This window comes from Aedes aegypti, chromosome 3 (assembly GCF_002204515.2).
Source record: "Aedes aegypti strain LVP_AGWG chromosome 3, AaegL5.0 Primary Assembly, whole genome shotgun sequence".
In the NCBI taxonomy this organism is placed as follows: domain Eukaryota; kingdom Metazoa; phylum Arthropoda; class Insecta; order Diptera; family Culicidae; genus Aedes; species Aedes aegypti.
In genome coordinates this window covers 206,225,241-206,249,199 of record NC_035109.1, presented here as the reverse complement: position 1 = coordinate 206,249,199, position 23,959 = coordinate 206,225,241, and the positions used below count along the sequence as shown (strand labels likewise).

The window sequence follows — 23,959 nt, the reverse complement described above, 5'->3', positions numbered from 1 at the left end:
CAATATGTTCAGCAGAAGCATTCTAGGTGATGGATCCGATTGGCCATATGGTCATTGATACCGGGCCCCAAAGAGAAGCGGTCAGACGATAGCTTCGTCCTGAGGGAAGAAGAAGAAGATACATCCGAGCTCTAACCTTTTGCTCCCTTTTCTTCGCTGTTGACTACATCTGGTAAACCAAATGAAATTACCTTAGTAGGACTACTCTGATATGACTGCTATGTACCTCATGAAATGCTAAATAAATGTGTTCAATGGTAAAACTGCATATAAATGCCTAAACGTTTGTATTTATTTCAAAATTTTTATTAAAAATATGCAGTGAAACCCAGAGAAATCGCTAATTAAGAATCTAATCGTTTTCATTAGAGAAACCAATATAATATTTAATGGTTTCATTTGAAGGTTATATGATTCAGTCTATGACTTCAGCTGCAATTGGTTTCACTAGATATCTACTTTTTATATGAAAGTTATGTGAAGTTCGTAATGAACTCTATCTATAGGATTTCAAAATGAAAGTTGTATGAAAAGCATTATGGAAAAAAGCTATATGTTTTTTGTAATGATTCGGATATGATTAATATTTGGCGTGTACCTATCAGGGCTTGATATTTTGGAAATGCCCCTGTTCCCGGAACTACGACAATATTCTCGAAACTTAAACAGCTGATACATTCTGTCAAGTAAATTAATGTTACATTGATTCTTTAAAATTTTCGTCAAGGTGTCTTGCATTTCCCTCATACACTACACACCATAAGTAAGGAATCGCGTATTGCAACACTCATACTGAATATTGCAGGCACCTTGAAAAGTTTAGCATCACCTAAAATTAATATTATTTCGTGGTTCTGAGCTGCTCGATCAATGTATTTTTAGTTCATCTTTTAAAAATACGTCTTTGAGCCCCTGCCATTTTTTGTTTTTGTTGAATAAAAATCACTGGATTTTAAGTGATTGCTAAACTTAAAAGTGCTGCAATACTCAGTATTGCAACGATTCCATACTTTTGGTGGGTAGTGTAATTTTTATTATGAAATACCCTTGGTATTCCCGCAAAGTTGAAACCATAACCAAAACCATCATTGAATTCAAAACTTTCGATGCATGAATCGAAAATAAAACTCATTTGTAATTTTTCCTGGAAATTTCATCAAAATCGATTGAACGATTGCAAAGTTACAGAATTATGAAACTTTACTGTAAAGGCTAAAATATCCACACCGAAACAACCAAGCACGATTTCCGATACATTCGGCCTATTCTGGATGTAAAAATGGTCCTCAGAGTGAACTAAGAGCTACTTACCTGACTAACGAGCGTATGTGACCCATTTAGGGCCGACACCAGTGGGTCCATCAGCATTGGCAAGTATGGCAACAGGGACGACAATCGCACCGGCACTGTCAGACAAAGCTCCACAAACAGATCCTTCATGTGTTGCTTGTGGAAACCACTCTGGAGACGATTCAGCCCTTCCAGCAAATTTGGCAGTAGAGGCAAAAATTCTTGGTACAATAGATCGTGCGATCCTCCACCGATCGAGCGGAATAGCGCTCTCAGCAGCAGGAAATAGTTGTATGGTTCTTTGGCCGTCATAGCCAGTTCCATTGAACGGTGACGATGTATGCAAGTGTGGCCTCAGCATGTGCTCATTTTCCGCTGCGAATAAGCTCACACTGCCAAACACAAGTTTGAACAGTCGTAGGTAAAGATTCGATCGTTCAATGTTTGATCCCATTTCTTCCATGCGCTCTAGAAGGTATTCTACGAGAACCGTAGCAAACAATGGTGATGTTTTGGATTGGCCAGGAAAGAGTTGGCGATTACCTGGAGAGCAGAGTTTTTGTACAAAACGATCCACCATGAAATCAATTGTAGAAGCGAAAATTTCCTGGAAATTCTGCGAGTCCATCGTTAGAAACACTCCGCTGAAATGTTCCAGAACTTCCTTTTCTTCCTTGGAACGAGGCATTTGGAGGGCTTGTTTCTGCAACGGTAACGCCTGTGGTATACCCATTGCGGGTACGTTTATCGTATAGATGTCGAGCGCCTCCAGAGCCCAATGGAAGAGATCAATGAATATCAGAATCTCGTTGGGATTGAACAGCTTGGAGGCTGGCATCCCGTGGTCGTTGGGATTGACTTTGGCCGCAGGACATCCCCACGTGATAGTTTTAACACCACAAACCAGAGTTTTCACCAAACTGCGGTACTCGGTTACGTTGAGATTGTTCGGCTGGGGAATCCGATGCTGGTTAATTTGAACGAATTTTCGGAGAGATCCATGCCCAGGAAATCCTTGGGAATGTTGTTGTCTTGAGCTGTTGGTGTTTGTGGGGTATGTTGCGGTGTTGCTCCCGGGGCCGGTGTACTCTGAGCGGTGGAAGGCGTTCCAGGTGTGGCACTGGCAGCAGTGCTTTCCCGCTTGAATGATTTCCTAAAAAAAAAACCAAGTTTGTAAGTTGTTTGAAATTAACGGGTCTGGGTCATTTGGCATAACGGAAATTGTGCATATCGTCAAACGCGTCTTTACGCCAGAAATGCTGGTGGTCTGTAGAGCATCAATACTTTTCGACGAATCCATCATAAACTAGTTTAACTGCCCATAAACGCATAAGTGTCCCATATGTATTTTCAAACCAACACATTTTTTCTTAGCTAGATTGTTTCAACACATACTTTACTATACATAGAAAAATTAACATAACTTTTATGACCAGTATATTGTAACTTATGTATTGATACAAGATTTTAATCATATTAGAATACTTACACACTCTACTTGTAGATTCAATAGTGTAGATTTCGTATGGAATAACTGCAGTAGTAATTCTCCGCACCCCGCACGACGGTAGCCTTATGTTACATGAATAAAACTTAATAAATAAATCAGTTGACAGTCATCACTTGTAGACTACGGACGTGTTCGATATTTCTTCCCGCGATTTCAAAGAGGTTTCTACAATGGCGAACGTCGCAAAAATATTCTCGTCGTAAACTTTAGCGTTCTTCCAGTGAGGCCGGAAATCGCCAACATCGAGAAATTTTTGTGCGAGAATATTAAACTTGAGCTGAAGGACGTCGGAACAATACAGTTTCATACCATACGCAACTGTATTTTGATCGAACTAAATAGTGCCGAATTAGCTAAACTGTATCAGAACGGTAATAATTTAAAGCATGTAATAGTTCACGAGGGAAGAAGTTTCAAGGTATCGGTTTATATTGATGATGCTGCGGTCACTGTTCGGATTCACGATCTGCATCAGACATTCCTCATACAACAGGGAAAAAGTTTATGGAGGACCGATACGGTGTGGTACTTTCGATTGGGAGAGAGCGTTGGAAACATTATTTTCCAGGAGTCCCGAATGGCGTTCGTTTGCTCAGGATGCATCTCTCCAAACCAATACCATCCTACATCGAAATCGAAAACCAAACAGACCCTGGTGACTTACGAGAATCAGGTTAAGAGTTGCCGGTTCTGCCAAAAAGAAGCCCATCCGAAGCGTAAGTGTTCGGAATTGGCACCAGAAACAATACCATCACTACCAGCAACCCAAACATCACTCTTCAAACCAGATCGATTTCCCTGCTTTGACTGGAGCGGCAGATATCAACGGAAAAGAAATAACTCCACCAACACACAATGTCGCGCCCATTGTCGCCTCTCATACTGGATCGCATTGTGCAAAAGAATCTATTGCTAATGCCAAAAAAGAGAAAGCAGATACGGACAACAAAGCGACGACGACAACACCGGCTCAACCTCAAGCGAAGAAACTGAAACAAACAAACGGCGATTGTCAACTCGACGGCATAGAAACGACCCGAAGAAGATGTGTGTTCCACAGGGTTGCCAGGAAACGATGGTATAACAGTTCATAGCGTTGAAAAAAGTAAATCGAAAAATCGTTCAACAAAATAAAAATAATGTTGTATTATATGAAAATAATAGAGACGAACCAGCCTCGGGCTGAAAGTCTCTCTAATAAAGAAAAAAAAAACAAAAAAAAAATAAATAAATAACATTGAAGTCCTGAAGGATTACTTGAAGCAAATTTTGGAGATAAAATTAAATTCCTAAGTATCCTCCTCATTCTTGGAAGAATTGGTTGAGGAATTTCTGGAAAGATCCCTGGGGAGTCTTTGTAAGTATTTTTCAGTGTTCTTCTGGAGAAATCACTAGAATTCATAAGCTTTTACTCGAAGAAACTACAAATCCCTTTCCACATTTCTCTACTGGATATGATCCAGCCAACGGATGAAAGTCTCGATAATATAGATAATAATAACAAGAAGTTTGTCTTACCATTTCTGCATTATCTGCGGCAGCTGGAGCTTAGAAATCGTGTGGAACTTTTGGGTAAACACCTTCAGCATCGTTATCAGTAGCTCCCGGCTAGCCACCGGTTCCGCATCACTCTTAATGCGAATGCATTCCACCAGATTGAGCAACAGTTTGCATGACATCGTTTGAATGCTCGTGGGCAACGATTCGTCGTGAACATTCTTAGCGAACAGATAAACAGCCTTGGACAGGGCCGACAAAGTGAGGTGCTGCCTAACGTGGTGTACCAAATCGGCTAGGGTGGAATAGGCTAGTGGACGGAGGGATTCGTGAGTTGTCCAGCCTTTCCCCAGCAAAATATCCTCGTCAAAAAGTTTGTCAATGGAGGACACGAAATCTGGAAATGGAAATCAAGAATTAGAATTTCGTATCAACTGGAACCAGTGAATAGAAGCTCTTACGATTTCGTAAATCCGTCGCTAAGATGTGTCTGGTTGCCACCAGCAGCTCCTTCCGGAGGTGAGCCACTTCCTTCGGACAGCTCTCCAGCAGATTGAGCATGCCCTTCACCATCGTTGGAGCGTGATTTAGAATCACATCTTGGAACAGTCTGATAATGTAAGCTGAAAAAGCTAAAGTCTTAATCTGGGCACCCATGAAATCCACATAAATCTCCTTATTGAACGCCGGAGAGTTTCTATAAAAATAAGAAATAATTAGGCAATCGATGTTATAAAAAAAACATTGACCAATCTTACTTGTGAATCAGAGATGGTTGGAGGGTGATGGTGGTCATAATTAGTGGAACGAAGTCAACCACTTCTTGATGGACGTTGGCTTTGTAGATCTGATACATCAAAACCACTATTATTGGAAGCTCTTGTAGCACTTTAAGCGAGTTGATTCCTTTTGGGATGAGGTTGTACTGAAAACAAAAATGCAAATGGATTAAGCTTTTGATTTATCTAAACTAACAAACGATGATGAAGAGCAGACAACTAGACAATACCATCTATTGAAACACAACAACTATAGTTGATGCAAGGATCTGTGAAAGGGTCTTCGACTCTTGGGGAAATTTTGGAAAAAAAGAATACCATCAGTGCACCAGATTCCGCACATTTTAGGAAGTTATGTGTTCAAATGTTTATTATAAAATATCTATTGTGTCCATCAATACTATTTTATGGATTGTGCTACTTTTCCCCGAATGTCGTTTCCCCGAAAAGTGTAGCAGTTCAAATAGGTGCTATCATAGTTTTCAGTGGCAGGATGGTGAATTAGAAAGAACGATAAGCAACCAAAAGAAGGAGGTATTCAGTCATTCTCGACTATACACATGTTGCCAAAAAAAAATGCTGAGAACGGTAAAATTCGGTAAAAAGGTAAAATCAAATAAAGAAGGGTGCATATCAGATGACCAGTACGTTCACCTCCCTGAAATGTATAAAGTAATGACAAATATGAGTGCCAAAAACTTTTCGGGGAAGTGGGCTATTCGGGGAAACGACATTCGGGGAAAAGTAGCACAACCATTTTATGTCAAAATGTAGCTCCAAGTATAGGTAATCAACAGCAAAATAAAATGAATATGAAAAACTTTCATAAACAAATATTTAAATGCATTTGTTACTGCATCTAAGTGTCCCTATTTCCGCGCACGGTAAACAAATTTCAAATGCATTAGGTACCGTGAGGGCCCCTAACTCTGCGCAGCTCCTAACTCTGCGCACTTTTACCAAAATTCACCAAAATCTGGTAAAACACTTAAATTTTTGTTTACAATTTTTGTTTCATATATTGCTACAATAGTAATAAAAAAGTACGCGAAGAATTTTCTTGACAAATTATGTTTATTACTCTAATAAAAAATGAAATAGCTTTAAAAATATTGAAAAACGTCCAAATTGACTGCCCGTTAGCAAAAATGCTAAGGGAGTACCTCATCACTTAAGTCATTTGAAGCAAATTAAAGAGAATATGTTTCAGATTTTTAGTACGTAGGCACTAGTTTATTTATCGAGCAATCATCACTGGTAAAGTGCAACTTTTTTTTCCTTCATTTTCTTATTCTTCTTAAGTGCGCATAGTAAGGAACCATTTTTCAACTATGTTCCTTACTATGCGCAGCAGTTATAAAACGTTATTTTCAACAAACAATCAACCCTCCAGAGGTCGATATTGAAGGGAACCATCGACTTGTCGACACCATCGTGATATGGAATAGAAATGCTTTGGAAAATTGTTTGAGGGGACCATCACAGTAAGGGAAGATTAAAAAATGACGTCCTTCACATTTTAAGGATTTCTACACTCCGTCTCCTCAGTCTCTGTCGCGATTTTTACAGTACCTAATGTCACATTGTCATAGACTCTTCCTCCCCTCAACGATGGACGTAATTTTTGAATGCTCCCTAACCATGCAATAAAATAATTTAGATATTTTGTATAGTTTCATGAGTCAATATCGAGTAATGGAACACCGAGGTTTAATCGTATTTGCTATATAGAAACGCCAATAAAGTACTGTTATTGATCTGCAATAGGAATCGTTCATTAATTACGTCACGCTTATACAGAGTGGCGATACTTCTCAATTGATTGATGAACAATACATGAAGAATGGATATACCCTTTCGCTTAAACTATTCTTCGTATTTAGTAGAAATGTTCGGGTTTTACCAGAGTCTATAAATGAAGAGTTGCGCGAAGAGTGAAACCAAATCTACCTATCGAACTGTCAAACCGTCTACCTATCGAGCAGACCAGCATAACAAATAGCCCCATTAAACATTTGACAGTTCAACAGCCGACTAAATTGGTTGTTGCACCGACGCTTATGGAAGTTTAACACAGCGAACAACTGACTAATCGCTAGATTAAATCGGGTGACCGAGGAAATCTGCGTTTTAGTAGGTCAACTTGCTTGGATTTTACTTAAAATACCGATTTATCCACCTATTTAGTAGGATTGCGTCGGCCCACCCTATTAAATCGGATGATATTCGATTGATCCTTGTGTTAATCTTCCATAAGCGACGGTGCAATAAATCGACCGATTTTGCAACTAATTTAGTCGGCTGTTGAACTGTCAAATGTTTAATGGGGAGGGCTATTTTTGAAGAAAAGGAGAACAATCATTCAAAGAAGCCTCTTCGCGCAACTCTCTGTATATAGGGGACCTCTGGTTTTAACATATAACAAACCCGAACCAGGTTCTTATTTATTTACTTCAAACCCGGATCCGACCCGAATCCGAGACAATTATTTAATTACCGAATCCGGACCCGAACAGAACCAAACAAATTTGGGTTTATATTTTCTAATGAAAATACATAAACAGTCCAAGCTAAATTTTCCTTTACACGCCAAAAGTGAACGCAAAAAAGACGTATTTGTACGTGTGATTGTAATTTCGATTATTTTAAGAGTTGCCCTTAATGGCATTCATTAACACTGAATTATCATGGATTGAATTATAGATAAAATTCACTTCATTTAGTAAACTTCTATGTTACAGACATTCCACGCTCCACTAGGGACGTAAAGTCGTATAAAGTAAGAAAATGAAGATTAATTCAGAGTTTAACTGCTAGTAATGCTTTTAGTAAAATACTTTAACTGTTATAAAGAATTTATCGAGTGCGCAGAGTTAGGAACCTAAATGCGCAGAAATAAGGAGCATTGCAAAAATGAGTGCGCAGAGTTAGGAACACGGACACCCTTGAGAAAAATTAAAAAAATGCAATAAAATCATTACTTAGTGAACTTTATATTTTTTCCTTTATACATAAGATCAATAAGTATTTTGCTCCGAAAATTTCAGACTATTGTGTTTTGTTTTCAATTAATTACAGCTGTTTTGAAATTTGAAAAGCCTTAAGTGCGCAGAGTATGGGGCTTCACGGTATTTCGAATTTCGTTATTTATCCTGATATTTGTTTTGCCAACCCGGACAATACTTACTGCGATACTGCTACTACCAGTGATGCATTTCGAACTGAACGCGAGCCAAAAATGAACGGAACGCGAGCCAAATTTGCACGAGAACGCAGTAGACGGTGAACTCTCGAGCATGAGCCAGCCGTTACTCAAGAACGGCCCGTTCAGATCACAATTAAGATCTGAGCTCTTATGTGAGAAATAACAGGTTGAACGCCGTGAAGTTACTTGAATACAAAAATCATACTGCCTAAGATGCTTTCAACATCAAAAACATAACTTTGGCATAAATTTCGTTGGTGTATTAGCCAGAATCGATTGGGTTCAAATTTTGGCTCGCACGGGTTCATATTTTTGAACTGAACAATGTTCAAGCCTACTTGATCTCTGCGTTCAACAAAGTGAAGTGGAACGCAAACTGAACGCGTTCAAATGCATCACTGGCTACTACTGCAATAGAAAATACTGTAGGTATACTGAAATCGACATTTCTTTAAAATTTTGTTTAATTCTTGCATGAGCGATTATTGGAACATACAAAAATACCTAGTGATCCAATAGCCGCTCACGACGGTCTTGTGTTATTCAATATAAAGAATTATTTTATCAATGCAAAATCGAATGTTCAGCACGCAGGCCCGGATTCGGGGGGTGCCGAGGGGGAAAATGCCCCGCCCCCCGATGAAGGGGCTCCCCGAGAAGTGAATACTGTTCAATGAATTATTTTTACATTAATGATTTAAGATTTTAAATTGAAAATACAAATCCGATACCATTTCTAACAAGAGATATTATGACATGAGAATATGTTTTTTTAAGTGAATAGCTAATTCAATACGATGTTTGCCTCATTTTCCAGTTCCTATGAAAATCCTCTCTGATGAAAATCATCAAGGTTATATCAAAAACTTTAAAAACTTTTTCGCGGGTGAATAATAGCAAGCTGTCACAACTTTTTGGAGAGGAAACTGTCAAAATTACAGTGCTCTTTGTCCTGGAATGATCTTGATAAGACGAAGATACTCGATAATTCGTGGATTTCCTGATTTCGCTATCACGATACTGAAGCAGCTATTCTATCTGAAAATCCTATCAGAATTTCGATATTTCTCATATTCTACTGTAGTCTTTTCCATTTGTATTTGTATATATTTGTATTAATATTTTCTTTGTCTTCTTGTAATATATCAAATTTTACTAAAGCTTAGAATTAACTACAGTTTTGACCCAAATCCCACATATTTCGTTTGAATATAGCAATATTCACTAAGAGTTTAGAGTATATCATAATTTTGGCCATAATCTACAGAATTTTTATACATTATATTTTCCCCGATTCTTAAAATTATTAGCTTATAGATTATCAACAGGTAATTTTGCTATGGTCTTTGCAGGATTTCCGCTTGATGGCTATTTACAGATACTAGAGCATCATCTGCAAGTTATCTAAGTGTCCATAGTTCTTCCAAACTGTTGTTAATATCGGGAACATTAAAATTATAAAGCAAGTAAACTAAAAACTTTAGCCTTGGGCACTAGGCCATCCCTTATTTTTCGAAAAAACGTGGTACTGGCCAAACTAATAACTTGTTTAAACAATAAAAATCTATTGAACAAAGGAAATAAACTTTTATGATGACTATCAACGCGCACAGGAGATTGTGTAACTAGTGGCTGTTTATACCCATGTAGCGTGCACTAGAGCAGCAAGCTCGATTTGCCGCAGGGGTTCATGTACATGCTTTCCAAATATCTTATTTTCGTAATAACTAAGCTTTCCCGATCATTTTGTACTAAGGGCCCCCGTAAAGAGATCTGACCGGGCCCCCCGAGCCCAATCCGGCAATGGTCAGACGACTTCATTTGAAAGTTGTTAATGTTGCTAGAATATACCGTGCGAAAAATGTTGCTTTCTGAAACGAAAAAATCATTTTTTACACCTAGTGAGCGGAAATAGAATAATAGAAATAAATAAAATTTTTTGAGGATTTTTTTTAATCCGGTGTGGGATGATCTTCTAGAATAACAACTGGAAAAATCGAATTAGTGGAAGCATCTATGGAAGAATTCCTGACTGTCTGGAAAAACATTTAAAATAATTATTATGGAAATGGCTGAAGGCAATAGCGTTGGGATTACCTGGAGAAACTTCTGTAAGCATCCCTCGAAAAACCACTGGGTTTCTGAACAAATTTCAAAATGGTTGGAATCTCGAATGAAATAAACGCAACCTTGCAATACCCTGAACTTGGACAAAACTCTCACCAAGAATAATTGGTAGCACACTTATGAAATATAGCCACAATTACCACTGAATTCAGGACCTAATTGTCACAACATTCTAATAAGGGTTGGAGGGATTCTATTAAACATTGTGAACAGAATTCTAGGGACGGCATTCCTAGACAGGATTTCAAAGAGAGGCTTGGAAAATACTTAGATGAAGGCCTAAGGAAAGCTTTTACGGAAATCATGTTCAAAATGTCGCGTATTACAGGTTTTTTTTTTAATATTTGTTAAAAAGCATGGGACGGAATCAATAAAAAATGTTGATTGGAGAATTACTACTTGAATGATTGCTATTATTTGCTGGGTTGAAACCTTAAATAAACATTTGAAAAAAGCATGACCCTACACGAGTAATTGCTCAAGAAACATTTGGGAGAACTGCCTAAGTTATCCCATATCAATTGCTGGAGAAATTCTAAAAGAAATGTTTTTGAGGCAACTTCATGTGGAACCCCTACACTAATTTATCGAGGAATTCATGTATTTCATGATTTCCAGGAATTGATTGGATTATGTATCGAAGCAATTCCTGGAGTAGCGACACTCAATTTTTTTAGAAACCCTTTGTCTGAATAAAGAGACAAAATGGAGACCAACCGGAATCGAAAAAAGGATTCAAACAGGAATAAAAAAACGAACAGAACGAAACATAACAGAACCATTTCGATTTCTTGGAATCGAACCAGAGATTTAGGTATCTGAGAATAAATCGTATTACAGTATGCATTTTCAGTGATTTTCTGAAAGAATTTCATCAGAAATTATTTCAGATATTTTCCAAAAGATTCAGATATTACTCCGAAAATTTCCTTAATTAGAATAGATGAGTAGATTTCTTTATTTGAGAGATTTGCAGCCCACGGCTGGTTTATCTCTAAAAATTCTTCAAGGAGTTCATTTAGTGATTATTTCCCATGGAATTCCTTCGACATTTTTTTCTAAGGAATTCATCAAAGAATTCTGTTTTGGATATCTCAAGAATACAACCTGTGTTTTGCTAAATATAACTACGGGAATTAACTCACAGATCATTATCCAATTATGACCTTATCGTGAATACATATCGTGATAGTTGTCACGGACGGTGCCGTACGGGATTTATTAGGTTCATAATGTATATAATCCTAACCTACGACAATTCAATTTCTTATTCTCGTTATATTTTATCTGTTTGATTGGTTTGATCTTAAAAAAATGTGTAATGAATGAATAAAAAATATCCCAGATCATTGCAGTCCACTATTTAATCATTATTCAATCCAACATTTCGGCATTTTGCAACACAAGTTCGTCGAAAAACATTCGAAATCCCAAAATATATTACACCCCTAAGCGACACAAATTGAGTACGATTAATACAAAATCAAACTCTTCTGGACCTACATGTTTTATGTGAAATTTTAATAAGATTCTGAAAAGTACTCTTGGGATGATTTTTCCTTCTTCCTCCGCAAAAATATATGACACATAAAGAGTATGGCAATACTAAAAATCTCTGTGTGTGAGAAATTGTGAAATGAGAGAAAATAGAGCAAAAAATAGCGCATAATCAATATTGTTAAAGTTAAAAAAATGTTTAAAAAAACGTCTCACTTTAGTTCTGTATAGACAACGAGCAATGGATGCCAGGACTTGTTTTAAAACAAATTAAAACTTTGCGTCTTCAAATTAATGTTTTAATAATTATCCAAGAAACAGATCAATGTTAAAATTTTAAGGTATGCTTCCAATTCATCTCTAGTAAGGTGAAAGTAACAGATAAAAATCATGTGCAATGCGAAAAAATTGAGTCTTAACATACTTAATTATACAAATAATGAATAACATTTTTGTTTCGTTAACATTTTTCTTATGAAAACTACCATAAAACATTATTTTAGCATTTTTTATGGGCCATACTGTACGGTACATAGAAAATGGAAGTTAAAAAACACTATAAACATTAACAAATCATAAAACGACGTCCTAAAAGTTAAAATAAAAACGTAAAATCAGTCGATTTTTTTTCCGATTTTAGGCGGCATCCATTTATTACGTAACGCTAAAATTTTGACCCCCCCCCCCTCCGTAACGCTTTTTGTATGGAATTTTCAAAATTTTGTAATGAGTCGTAACGCTCGAGCCTATCCCCTCCCCCCTCTGAGCGTTTCGTAATTTGTGGATGCCGCCTTAGCTCTTTACCGATTTTGCCACCCTAAATGCAGCATGGGGCTGACAAAATCGGGACATACTGTATTAACATTTGCGGGGTTTGTTAAAATTTGTTAAAAGCATTGGGAAGATCTCCTAGAGTAACTGGAAAATTCGGTTGAATGAATGTTTGGAAAAATAAAATAGTAATTCCTGATAAAGTTAGTGGAACAGTAACAGAACAGAACAGAAAGTTGAAGTGCTCAAGAGTTTCCTGGAGCAATTTCTCTAGATAATGATTGAAAAATCGCTGGAATCATATCTGGGGTAATTGGTAGGGGAATCTGTAGAATAATTTCCCTGAAAGTAGGCCAGATGAAATCTGCTGGAGAAACCAATAGGATTATTCCTGAGGTTTTTTCCTCAAGAAATCTTATATGAAATTCTTGAATAATAAGTTGAATAGTCTCAGAAAGCTTTTCTGGAGCCTTCTGAATTTTGCATCAGAAATTCACTGGAAGCAAGATAAGGAAAAAAGAGACTTTAAAGACTATTTTGGTTAAAAACAAAGACTTTAAAGACCTTTCATAAAAAAAATAGAAATTTTTAAAGATTACATTCCCTAAAATCTGTCTTCCAGTTTTTTAGTAATGTCTAAATGGAGGTACTTAATAAGGAATTTTTGGTCCAATTCGTTTAAGGTTTCCCTGTGCGGAATTTCTAGGAGAAATTGATAATTTTCTAAGAAGCACTCCTGTGGGAATAATATTGAAAAATTCTCCCAGAGTATCAACTGGATAAATCGGTGGAAGAAATTACTGGAAAGAAATTGTAGGATAATCCCTGAATAAATTCAAAGTAATCACTGTGGAAGTTACTGCAGTAGTTGTGTTGAATTGGTGAAGAATTCTCTGCAGCAAATTCTAGAGAAATTAATCTCTTAAGAAATTCCTGAAGAATCCCTATAAAATAGTCACTATAGGTATTTAGAGCCTCTAGAAATTTGCACTAGTCCTCATTCATAAGGAGAAAAAGGAATACAGCGACTATTATAGACCCCTTTGGTGAAGGCTTAAAGACACTTAAACTATTCTCCAAAAGTGACATTTGACTTGCTACCAGCCTTATCACAGATAACAGACGTTGAAGTCCGATTGTAAAACTGTGTAAGTCAATTAATGGTCATTTTGAATGGCAACACAAGTAGCAACATCGTGGTGGCGCTGTCATCGCTAAGTTCCCAAGACGATGTCAGTGGTGAATATGAAACATTTCAAGATACTGATATTCACCACTGTGATGTGATTGCAGTGATTGCGAGGAGTTTCAATTTGAATATTTACACAGGTTTTCAGAAACATTTTGTTCTAGCATAAACATCTGTTATCTGTGATCTATGTTACTGAATCAAATGAAATGGACAATAATAATAATTGCTCAATATCATACCGTAACCGTGGACAGCTTCCCGTCCGCCGTCTTTTTCTCCACCTGAATCGGCGTGGATGGTGAACGTTTTCCGGCAGCAACCCGTCAAAGTTGACCTCCTTCAGATCCTTCACCCGGATCGGTTGCTTGGGCTCGAACATGGTGGTCAGATGCTTTGGCAGGTCGGAGTAGATGGTTTCACGTACGAGAGGAAGTCCTGAATCTCCGGATGGAACGAGGGCCTGTACGCTTTGTGAATGTCGATAATGATGCGCAAGCAGACCAGAACGTTTTCCTCGTTGTCGGTTTGGAGCAGTTTGATGGTCAGGGCAATGATTTGCTTCACATGGGGCCCGGATATGCTCCGATGTTGGCAATCGATGGATCATTTCCCAGGATAATCTTACGGACCTGTTGCAAGTTTAGCTCCGAGATGAATTGGGGTTCGCCTTCTTGCAAAATCTTCAAGAATATCCTCAGCGAATGGCTCAGGAAATCTGGATAGGAACTGCATTGGGTGATCAGTTCAAAATGCTCGCTTAACTCTTGGGCGGCTTTCAGCTTGATTTCATCTTTCGCCGTTGGCTCAGCGAGCATATTTACGAAGCTTCGAAAGTGGTTCATTTGCACCGAATCAATCACCTGTTGTGACTGCGGTGAAGATGTACTCTGCGCATACATCGAGGCCATGTTTTCTGCAAAATAAACCGTAAAAACCGTAAACAAACGCACACACTTTCACGCCAACAAAAGCCCAAACAAAAATATCACGTGCACTTGTTTTTGTTTTGGCCCATCAGCTGTTGTTTGACAACAAACCTCACCGACGCGCTTTGCGAATGTGGTAGTGGGCTTTGGCTGTGTTGGTAAACCAAGGAACGGCCTGTCAAAACTCAAACGCCAAACACCGCGTGCGTCACCATTTGCAAATTGGGATTATTCACTTTTTAACATCAAAATCCACAACCCCACGCACGAATTTCACTGACTTATGCTGCAACAGTATTCACTGTACAAATTGAAAGCACTTTTGCACAGAAATTGTTCGAATTTCGCACGAAAATCACCGAATAACAACAACGCTTCTGAAGAAAACGACCGACGCGAGCTAGAGTTGGAAAATTTTTGACAGTCCCCGTCGGAGAAATCGAAAGGGGGTAACGCTTTTTGGTTGATACCAGCAAGTTCACGTACTTTAGGTAAAAAAAATGTTTCAGCATCATCGTTACCTGATGAAACCAATAAGAATTTGTTCTTGAGCTGCATTTTACTATAAAACATAACAAATTGCCTAAATTCTAGTTATTACATGATTTTTAGAAATACCATTTTTGCACTCGCCCTTTGGAGTAGTAACCAATGTTTGTTTTCCTTTTGGCCCAGTGAAAAAGAGACGGCTACAATGTTTCTACACTGGAAAATGGATGCACCTATATTTTTGTCAAGCAGTTTTATTTATAAATCGAGCAATCGAATTTTAATGTTTAAAAACTGTTTCTGCTAGCCAAAATGACTTAATGTGTAAAATATAAGCAATGCAATCATTTCGTAGAATGGCTTATGAACTAATCTGCGATGACGTCACGCTGCAACTTCAAGCGAGAAGAAAACCTTTACTGCGGGCCGTGTTTACAAAAAATGAACGTTTCGCTGCGCATTCATCCACTCAATCCAGCTTTTTACGAGCGCTGATGGCTGCCGCAAACAGTCTCGCCTTCTGATAGGGATTAAACGATTTGACGTTAAGCTTGGGTCCGTTCAATAGAAAACGACCCAAGCCAAACGTCAAATCGACATGTTCCTACCAGAAAGCGAGCCTGTTTGCGGCAACCATTAGCGTTTTTAAAAACCTGGATGTTCATTCGGAGAGCATTCCTTCGATTCCTTCACTGGATGTTGGTCCATATGTCATTTTATGTAAACACGGCCCGCATTTAGAGCGGAAAAGAAAAAGAAATTCGCGCCAACTATCTTAAAAAACGCTTGTAGATCGCCGCAGGTACTTCAAATCGTTTTGGTGTCTTCTGTGCGATCATGCCTTGGACAATCAGGAATAATCGCGTAGAAGACACCAAAACGATTTGAAGTACCTGCGGCGATCTACACGCATTTTAAAAAAGTTTTCAAGATCGCCGTCGCGATAAATAATCGCACAATGCACAGTATTAATGGCATTGAAAACAAAGAAGATAATTTCGCTCGCTCATTGGCAAGGAACAACGATGCACCCACTGCTACTGTAAACAATGAAAAGGGCGTCATTGAAAAAATAAATTAGTATTGACATATTCATAATATGTATCGCCTATTACTAAAACCCATTTTATTTTTGAAAAATGTTGTTTTTTTTTTTATAGAAAAACGGATTCTAGCTAAAGGTTTTGTAAGTCATGCTGAACACGTTGGCGTTAAAAAGAGATTTATTTACATTTTGCTAGTTCGCCCTAATCGCGAAGTTCTCTCGATTTATAGGCTCTGCCTCGGCCTTGTTTGGTAAAATCTCACTTCAGGCTAAGTTGCCCGTCATTCATTTTGGCAGCCATGTTGACTGTCCTGCTCTTTGACATTCATTGCTGGAATTGTTGACATTTTCATATAAGCTGTTGATGTTAAAGTCACCAAAATAGCTTTGGTGAGCGAATTTGACGGATAGCGCCGACAATTTTTGTCGCATAGGATTCATCGAATGTAGCGCGGTTGTTGCACCATGGCCAGATTCATTTCCCGAGCGCGTGCACGGAAAGAAATAACAATTGTGATTTAAAAAAAAAACAGTAGCGGAAAATCAACTGATGATCATTGTCGTTCTACTATTATCAAACATTTTAATAAAAATAAAATGCTTTTAGAAGTGCGCAGCAATGCTAAATCGGTCTGATGTATTCTGCGCAGTTCATATGTATTTTCCACACGTTCTCCTATAATTGTTTTTAATCCACTTCGATACCGTCAATCCGCCCCCAAACTGGATGGCGTACACTCAGCTTAAGGTGATTATAAAACGAAGTCAAACAAGGGCACAAGACTGGAGAATCTGACAACAGTTTGCGTTGAAAACCAATCAATCTGCTTGCTTGCTGGTGGTGACTAATGGGATAAATTTTCAACAGTGAGAGCTGTTTGGTTCTCAAGTCTTGTGCTTTTGAAAATTTGAGGTGTGGCTTTGTTCTATAATCACCTTAACGCAATTTATAATTAAGTATTGAGTTGTAAATATTAGTATATATTAGTTGTGTTGCTAGAGGACATCTTGAAAATTCACTGAGATTCTTTCAGAAACCCTTCTGAAATTATTATATGTAGTTATTTCTTTGATCGCTCTGATTTTTCCAATAACCTCCTTGGGACTTCCTATTGGACTATCCCAGAAACCCATCTTGGGTTATTATGGAAATCCTTTCAGGATTCTGCTGTAAAATTCTGGAATTCTGCCGTAAAATTCTGGAATTCTGCCGAAAATGATTCAATGATTGCTTTCCAGTGTAATGGAATCTATTTTAAAAATCTGGGTTCGGGGATTCTCACAAAATTTCTAGGGATTTCTTCAGGAAATCCAATCGAAATTATTATTTAAATTCTGATATTTTCCTCGTAATTCTTTAGTATTTATTCCGCGAAACTCTTTGAAAGTTCTTCAAAATCCTTTGAGATTCTTTCCGAAAAATGTCTTAGATTATACCTATTATTCTAGAATACTCTCGGAAAGACGCCTGAGACTATAATCAAAAAAATGTATTATTTCACTTCACTTTCTTCCGTGCAAATTCTTGGGATTCTTTCAAAAATTCCTCTGGAATTCTTTTGTAAATCCCAATGGAATTCTCCCAGAAATCCCTGTGGAATACTTCCGAAAATCCTGCTTAGATCTTCCAGATGACGGGGATTTTTTTTAAATCTTTATTCATGGAAATCATCCGAAAATTCCTCTGTAATTGTTTGTAAATCCTCCTTATATTCTTACAGAAATCCCTCTTATATTCTTACAGATTTATTGCTATTGATTTTATTGTTTCTGCCTGAGATAATTTTGTATATCCAGAATTATTCCGAAAATTCCTTCGTGATTCTTTAGAATTTTTTTCTAAGATTTTTTGAGAAAAAAAAACTCTGTGATTCTTCTGGAAATTCATAAGGAAGTGTTTTTGATTTTTTCGTGATTTATCATTGATTTTCCTTGAAAATTTTCTTAAATCCTTGGCAGAATTTTCTGCAAATCCCTCTTGACTTCAATGGAAATCCTCCAAGAAAACTACCGGACAGTCACTGGGACTTTAAAAAAATACCTATGAGATTCTTTGATTACTGATTTCTTTTTCTGAGCATCTTTTGAAAGTGACTTTTAAATTGTTCTGGAAATTCCATTTGAAATTATTCCGTAAATCTTTCTGGAGCTCTTCTGGACATCGTAATTATTCTGGAAAATATTCATGAAATCGTCTGGATGTCTGTGACTTTTCATTGAATCTTCAGGGGTTCTTGCGAAATAACTTCTGTGATTCTTTTGGATATCACTGTAAAAAAACATTCAAAATCCATTCGAAATTCTCCTGAGATTGTTTCAGGAATTTACGAGAATCCTTAAAATAATTCCTTTAGAAATCTCCCTGATAATATTTTAGTGATTTCTCTGTGGTTCTTCTGTAAATCGACCTGGGATTCTTCCGGAAATTCTCCTTTAATTCCAAAGCAATTTCCAGAAGAATTTTCAGAAGGATATTTTTAAGAATCCTGTATATTTTTCCCTAAGAATCTCAATGTATTTAAACAAAATACCAGGACAATTTACCGTTCAATCCCACAAAAACTTCCGGTGGAATTCTTGAATGCTTATCATTCAAGCAGAATTCCAGTCGTATTTCCGGATGAATTTCGGCAGGTTTTACGGAAGAATCCCAGCAGAATTTCTTGAAAAATTCCAGTAAAATTTCTGGAAGAATCTTTGAAAGATGTTTTGAAGTCCTCCAGCAGGATATCAGAAAGAAATCTGGGGGTATTGTAGAAGAATTTCCGAAAGAATCCTAGAGAGATAGTCGAAATAGTAACAGTTTTCTTGAAAAATTCAGGAAACTCCCAGAGTCTAGAGGTAATTCGGGAAGAATTTCTGCAAGAATCCTTAACAGAAGGATTTGAAGGATCCTCAGAAAGATTTTCAAAAGTATCACAGAAGGCTTCCCGAAAGAATGCTAGAAAGATATCTGGAAGATTTCCTACAGAATTTTTGGAAGAGTCCCACACAAATTTCAAGAATATGGACGTAAAAATCTCAGTGGCATTTCTAGAATAATTTCAGAAAGATTTTCGGAAGCATCCTCGAAAGTATTCTAAAGGGATTCCGAAAGCATCTCAGGTGATTTCCGGAAGAATACCAGAGATATTCTCATAATAATCCCAGAAGTATTTCCGGAAAAAGGCCAGAGTTATTTTCGGAGTAATTCTCGACGAATTTGTAGTAGAGTCGTAGTACATTTTTTGGCAAAATCCTCTAAAAATATCCAGAATAATTGCATTAGGATTTTTGTTAGAATCTTCCATTGAATTTCCGAAAGAATCTTCGAGAATTTCGATTCGAATTTGATTTCCAGGATTTCAAAAGTAATCCTTAAGGAGATAAACGCAAACTCACATACAGATTTATGCAAATATTCCAATAAGATGTCCAGAAGAATCACAAAGGATATCCGAAAGAATCTCAGATATAGTACCGGAATGCTAACGATGTTTTTTAGATGAGTTCAAAAGCGATATCTGTAAGTATTCTGTGATTTCCAGAAGAACTTAGAGAAAAATCAGAAATAATCTTTAGATTTCCAGAACAATCCCAGAGAGGTTTTGAAGGATTCATAAGTGATTAAGGAAGAATCCCAGGAGGGAAATTCCATAGAATTCTGGAGTAATTTCTGGACCAATGTCTTTTTATATGCTGTATCAATATTTACAAGTAATTATAATAAACAAGTATTTATGGAACAATAACAATTTTAATTTATCGCCATAATTGAACGACAATTTTAATTAGAATGTGCATCCACCACATCATCCCTCTCAGAAGGATTATGATTCTAAATATTTTTTTTGCGGTGATTCAGAATTGTAATCACATACTAGTTTAATTGTATGTGGTGTCATTCAATATTTAAAATAAGATTCGTTAAGCCGAACATGTTGATCCTTCGACATGAACCAACGAGCATTGCTTGAAATAATGAGATTTTTTCGATTACTTTGATTACTGATTTCTTTTTCTGAGGATCTTCTAAAAGTTACTTTCAAATGATTCCGAAAATCCCGTTTGAAATTATTCCATGAATCTTTCTGCAGTTCATCTGGACATCGGAATTATTCTGGAAAATATTCATGAAATCTTCTGGATGTCTGTGAATATCCTTTAAATCTTTCAGGGATTCTGGCGAAATAACTTCTGGGATTCTTTTGAATATCACTGTAATTTGGATTTAGAATTCTCATGGGATTATTTCAGATATTAACGATAATCCTTCATACAGAAGTGATGTTTCTGTGAATCGCCTTGGAATTCTTCTGGAAATCCTTCTATAATCCCAAAATAATTCCCAGAAAATTTTTCAGAAGGATATTTTTAAGAATCTCAATGGAATTTCTGAAAAATACCAGAACGATTTACGGTTGAATCTCACGAAAACTTCCGGTGGAATTCTTGAATGATATCCGGGAAAATGACAGTCGTATTTTTGGATGAATCTTAGCAGGTTTTACAGCACAATCCCAGCAAAATTTATTGAAAAAATTAGAATAGAAAGATATCCGAAAAAAAACTCCAACAGGATTTTTGTAAGAGTCCCAGGAGTATTTCAAAGATATTGGCGTAAAAATCTCAGTGGAATTTCTTGAAGAATTTCAGAAAGATTTCCGAAAGCATCTCAAGTCATTTTTGGAAGAATACCAGAGGCATTCTCATAAGAATACCAGAAGTATTTCCGGATAAAAATCTAGAGTTATTTTCGGAGGAATTCTCGAAGAATTTCTAGTAGAGTCGTACATTTTTTTGATAAAATCCTCTTTAAATATCCAAATGGATTGCACCAGGATTTATGGTAAAATCTTCCATAGTATTTCGAAAACAATTTTCAAGAATTTCAAAGAATTTAATTTCTTGGATTTCCAAAGTAATCCTTAAGGAGATACACGCAAAATCACATACAGAGTTCTGCAAAAAAATCCAAAAAGATGTCCAGAATAATCGCAATGGGATATCCGAAAGAATCTCAGAAGTAATACCGGAATGGTAACGTTTTTTTTGGATGAATCCCAAAGCGATATCTGGAAGAAAATTCAGAAATAATCTCAAGATTTTCAGCAGAACAATCCCAGAGAGGATTTGAAGGATTCATGAATGATTTAATGAAGAATCCCGGGAGACGCTCCCAAAGAATTTTAGAGTACTTTCTGGAACATTTTTTTTTTCATATGATTTTTATATAAAAATACTTTGATTCAAATATATTTCTTGTGTAGCATTAAGTTTAACTACAGACATAGCTCGTAACATCAATAATAAATTAAATTTATAAATCTTTTAAACACATCCAAATTAAATAACAGTTCAAAGAGTAAAATACCATTCTCATGAGTTTTTGAGAATCATATGGTCGGTGTTTAGACAGACCAGACTAGATGAATTTTGGAGCTCTAAGGATACGTAAAGAACTCCATCAATTTTAAATCTTCCATGTTATTTTGATACAAATGTATCATCAAATAGATAAGTTCCATTATTACAGTACACCCGATTCTGTTTTTGCACGGATTTTTTTTACACGGCCGTGCAAAAAAAGTTTCCATACAAATTTTTTTGCCAAAACCTTATTTTTACATGAAACGTCGAGAAATGGTGTTACTTTTTTTACACGGTTTTTTGAAATTTTGAACTGAAAACTTTTTTTGCACGGTACGCATCCCCCGTGCAAAAACAGAATCGGGTGTAAATATCTATAATATTTTGATGTTTCCCATGTTTGGGGTACATTTTTCTTACTCGATTGAAAAAAACACTTGGTTCAGTCTGTCTAAACACTGACCATATCTATGTTTGCTATTTGATATTTAAATACTTGAATTGTGCTGTATCAATATTTACAGGTAATTATAATAAATAAGTATGTATAGAACAAAAACAATTTTAATTTATCCCCATAATTGAACGACAATATTAATTAGAATGAGCCTCCCCCACATCATCCCTCTATGGAGAATTTTGATTCCCAATATTTTTTTTGCGGTGGTTCAGAATTGAAAATATCAAAAGTCTATAGTAATCACATCCTTTTTGTTCAATTGCATGTGGTGTTATTCGATATTTAAAATAAGATTCGTTAAGCCGAACATGTTGATCCTTCCACAAGAACCAACAACAAGCATTGCTTATGTTAAGAGATTTTATCGTAATGCACAACCAGCCTAAACGTTCTTCCCCTTTTGTATATGTACTAATTATAATTTCAAATTATTTTAATTAAACTAGTTGTGGTGTCTACTATTGTACACGGCAATATGTTTCAAAATAAGTGGAGCTGCTTTTTAAAACAAACTTTAACATCGATCAACCAAACCATAGAATATCCAATAGCGAAAAAATAATAATAATAACCGATCATTGCAAATCGAGCCGAACTGGCGCTCTTTCCGTGCGCACGCGCTCTTTCCGTGCGCACGCGCTCTTTCCGTGCGCACGCGCTCTGTCCGTGCGCACGCGCTCTGTCCGTGCGCACGCGCTTTCTGCAGAGCTGTCAAACAGACTTTTGTGCCTTCCTTCTTTCGCTCTCGTTCAACTCAACAACTCAGCACGATCCACCTCGCGGTGGATTGGTGAGCTGTCTGGTTGTTGCAGATGAACACTTATCGTGTAGCGTGACATCATCATTGACAGTAAGCGTGCAACTCACCAGACAAACGATAGGTGTAATTAACAACTGGACTGCTTTTCCAGTTACATCAGTGCAAAATCAATCGATGTTCATTCAGGCGAAGTAGGCCGTCATTGATATTTGTATGCATCATCGATGTCTTAAGGCTGAGCTACAATGATGTGAGCGGCAACGCGGTGCGGCAGGATTTGACAGTTAACCCATACATTTTCTGTCAAAATCTGCCGCGCCGCGTTGCCGCTAACATCATTGTAGCTCAGCCTTTAGAGGGGAAAAGGAAACCGAACTGGTTTTATTTAACTAAATTTATTTTGCAATTCAAATGTTTATAGGCTACAATGATTGGTTTTATATAATCACCGAGTTGCTTCGATCTCCATCAATTCTTCTCAAGCTCGGCGGGCTATAGACCAATTTTCCTTCGCATCATCTGCATCTTCACATGTGCCGACGGTTTGGTCAAAACTGACAGAAAGGAGATGGCTGGCTTAGATTGCGAGCTCCTAAAAGTCAAGGAATCCTGTCACCAACTGTCACAGGAAAACTAGGGAGTCGATGCCGGTTATGGACCCTTTGCGTATTATGGACCCCCTACAGAAAAATATAAAATTAACACTCAAAGCAACTTTATTCCTATGAAAATCCACCGGGGGAACTTCGATTACATTGTTAGTCAGCAGTTTCAGGCAAAATATTTGGTTTGAGACGCATAAATACAGATATTTGAACAGTTTTGTAAATGAAACCACACAAGAGGGTCCATAATACGCATTTCCAGGTGGGTCTATAATAGGCTCGTCGGCAGCGAGCCGGATTACATGAGAATCAAATGGAGGGTCCATAATACGCAACGTCAAATTTGTAAACAATCCTATTATGGACCCCGGGAGGGTCCATTCGGACAACATTTTTTTAAATGCATATTTCGCTGGAAAAATCGAATGATTTTGTATGTTTCATAGACGTACTATGA

The 23,959-nt window shown here is 37.1% G+C and overlaps 1 protein-coding gene across 1 annotated transcript in view; it reads right to left on the bottom strand.

Moving 5' to 3' along the window:
- The window catches only part of LOC5577036 (transcription-associated protein 1), a 40,967-nt gene extending 25,745 nt beyond the window's left edge, over positions 1 to 15,222 (bottom strand). The window contains 14 exon segments of the mRNA XM_021855339.1: positions 1,312 to 1,624; positions 1,626 to 1,803; positions 1,806 to 1,857; positions 1,859 to 2,232; positions 2,235 to 2,443; positions 4,319 to 4,694; positions 4,759 to 4,994; positions 5,056 to 5,222; positions 14,108 to 14,167; positions 14,170 to 14,282; positions 14,285 to 14,438; positions 14,440 to 14,478; positions 14,480 to 14,781; positions 14,906 to 15,222. Of these exon segments, the coding sequence (XP_021711031.1) occupies positions 1,312 to 1,624; positions 1,626 to 1,803; positions 1,806 to 1,857; positions 1,859 to 2,232; positions 2,235 to 2,443; positions 4,319 to 4,694; positions 4,759 to 4,994; positions 5,056 to 5,222; positions 14,108 to 14,167; positions 14,170 to 14,282; positions 14,285 to 14,438; positions 14,440 to 14,478; positions 14,480 to 14,776 (2,568 nt within the window). The 5' untranslated portion in view covers positions 14,777 to 14,781; positions 14,906 to 15,222.
- Between the last annotated feature and the right edge of the window lie 8,737 nt (positions 15,223 to 23,959).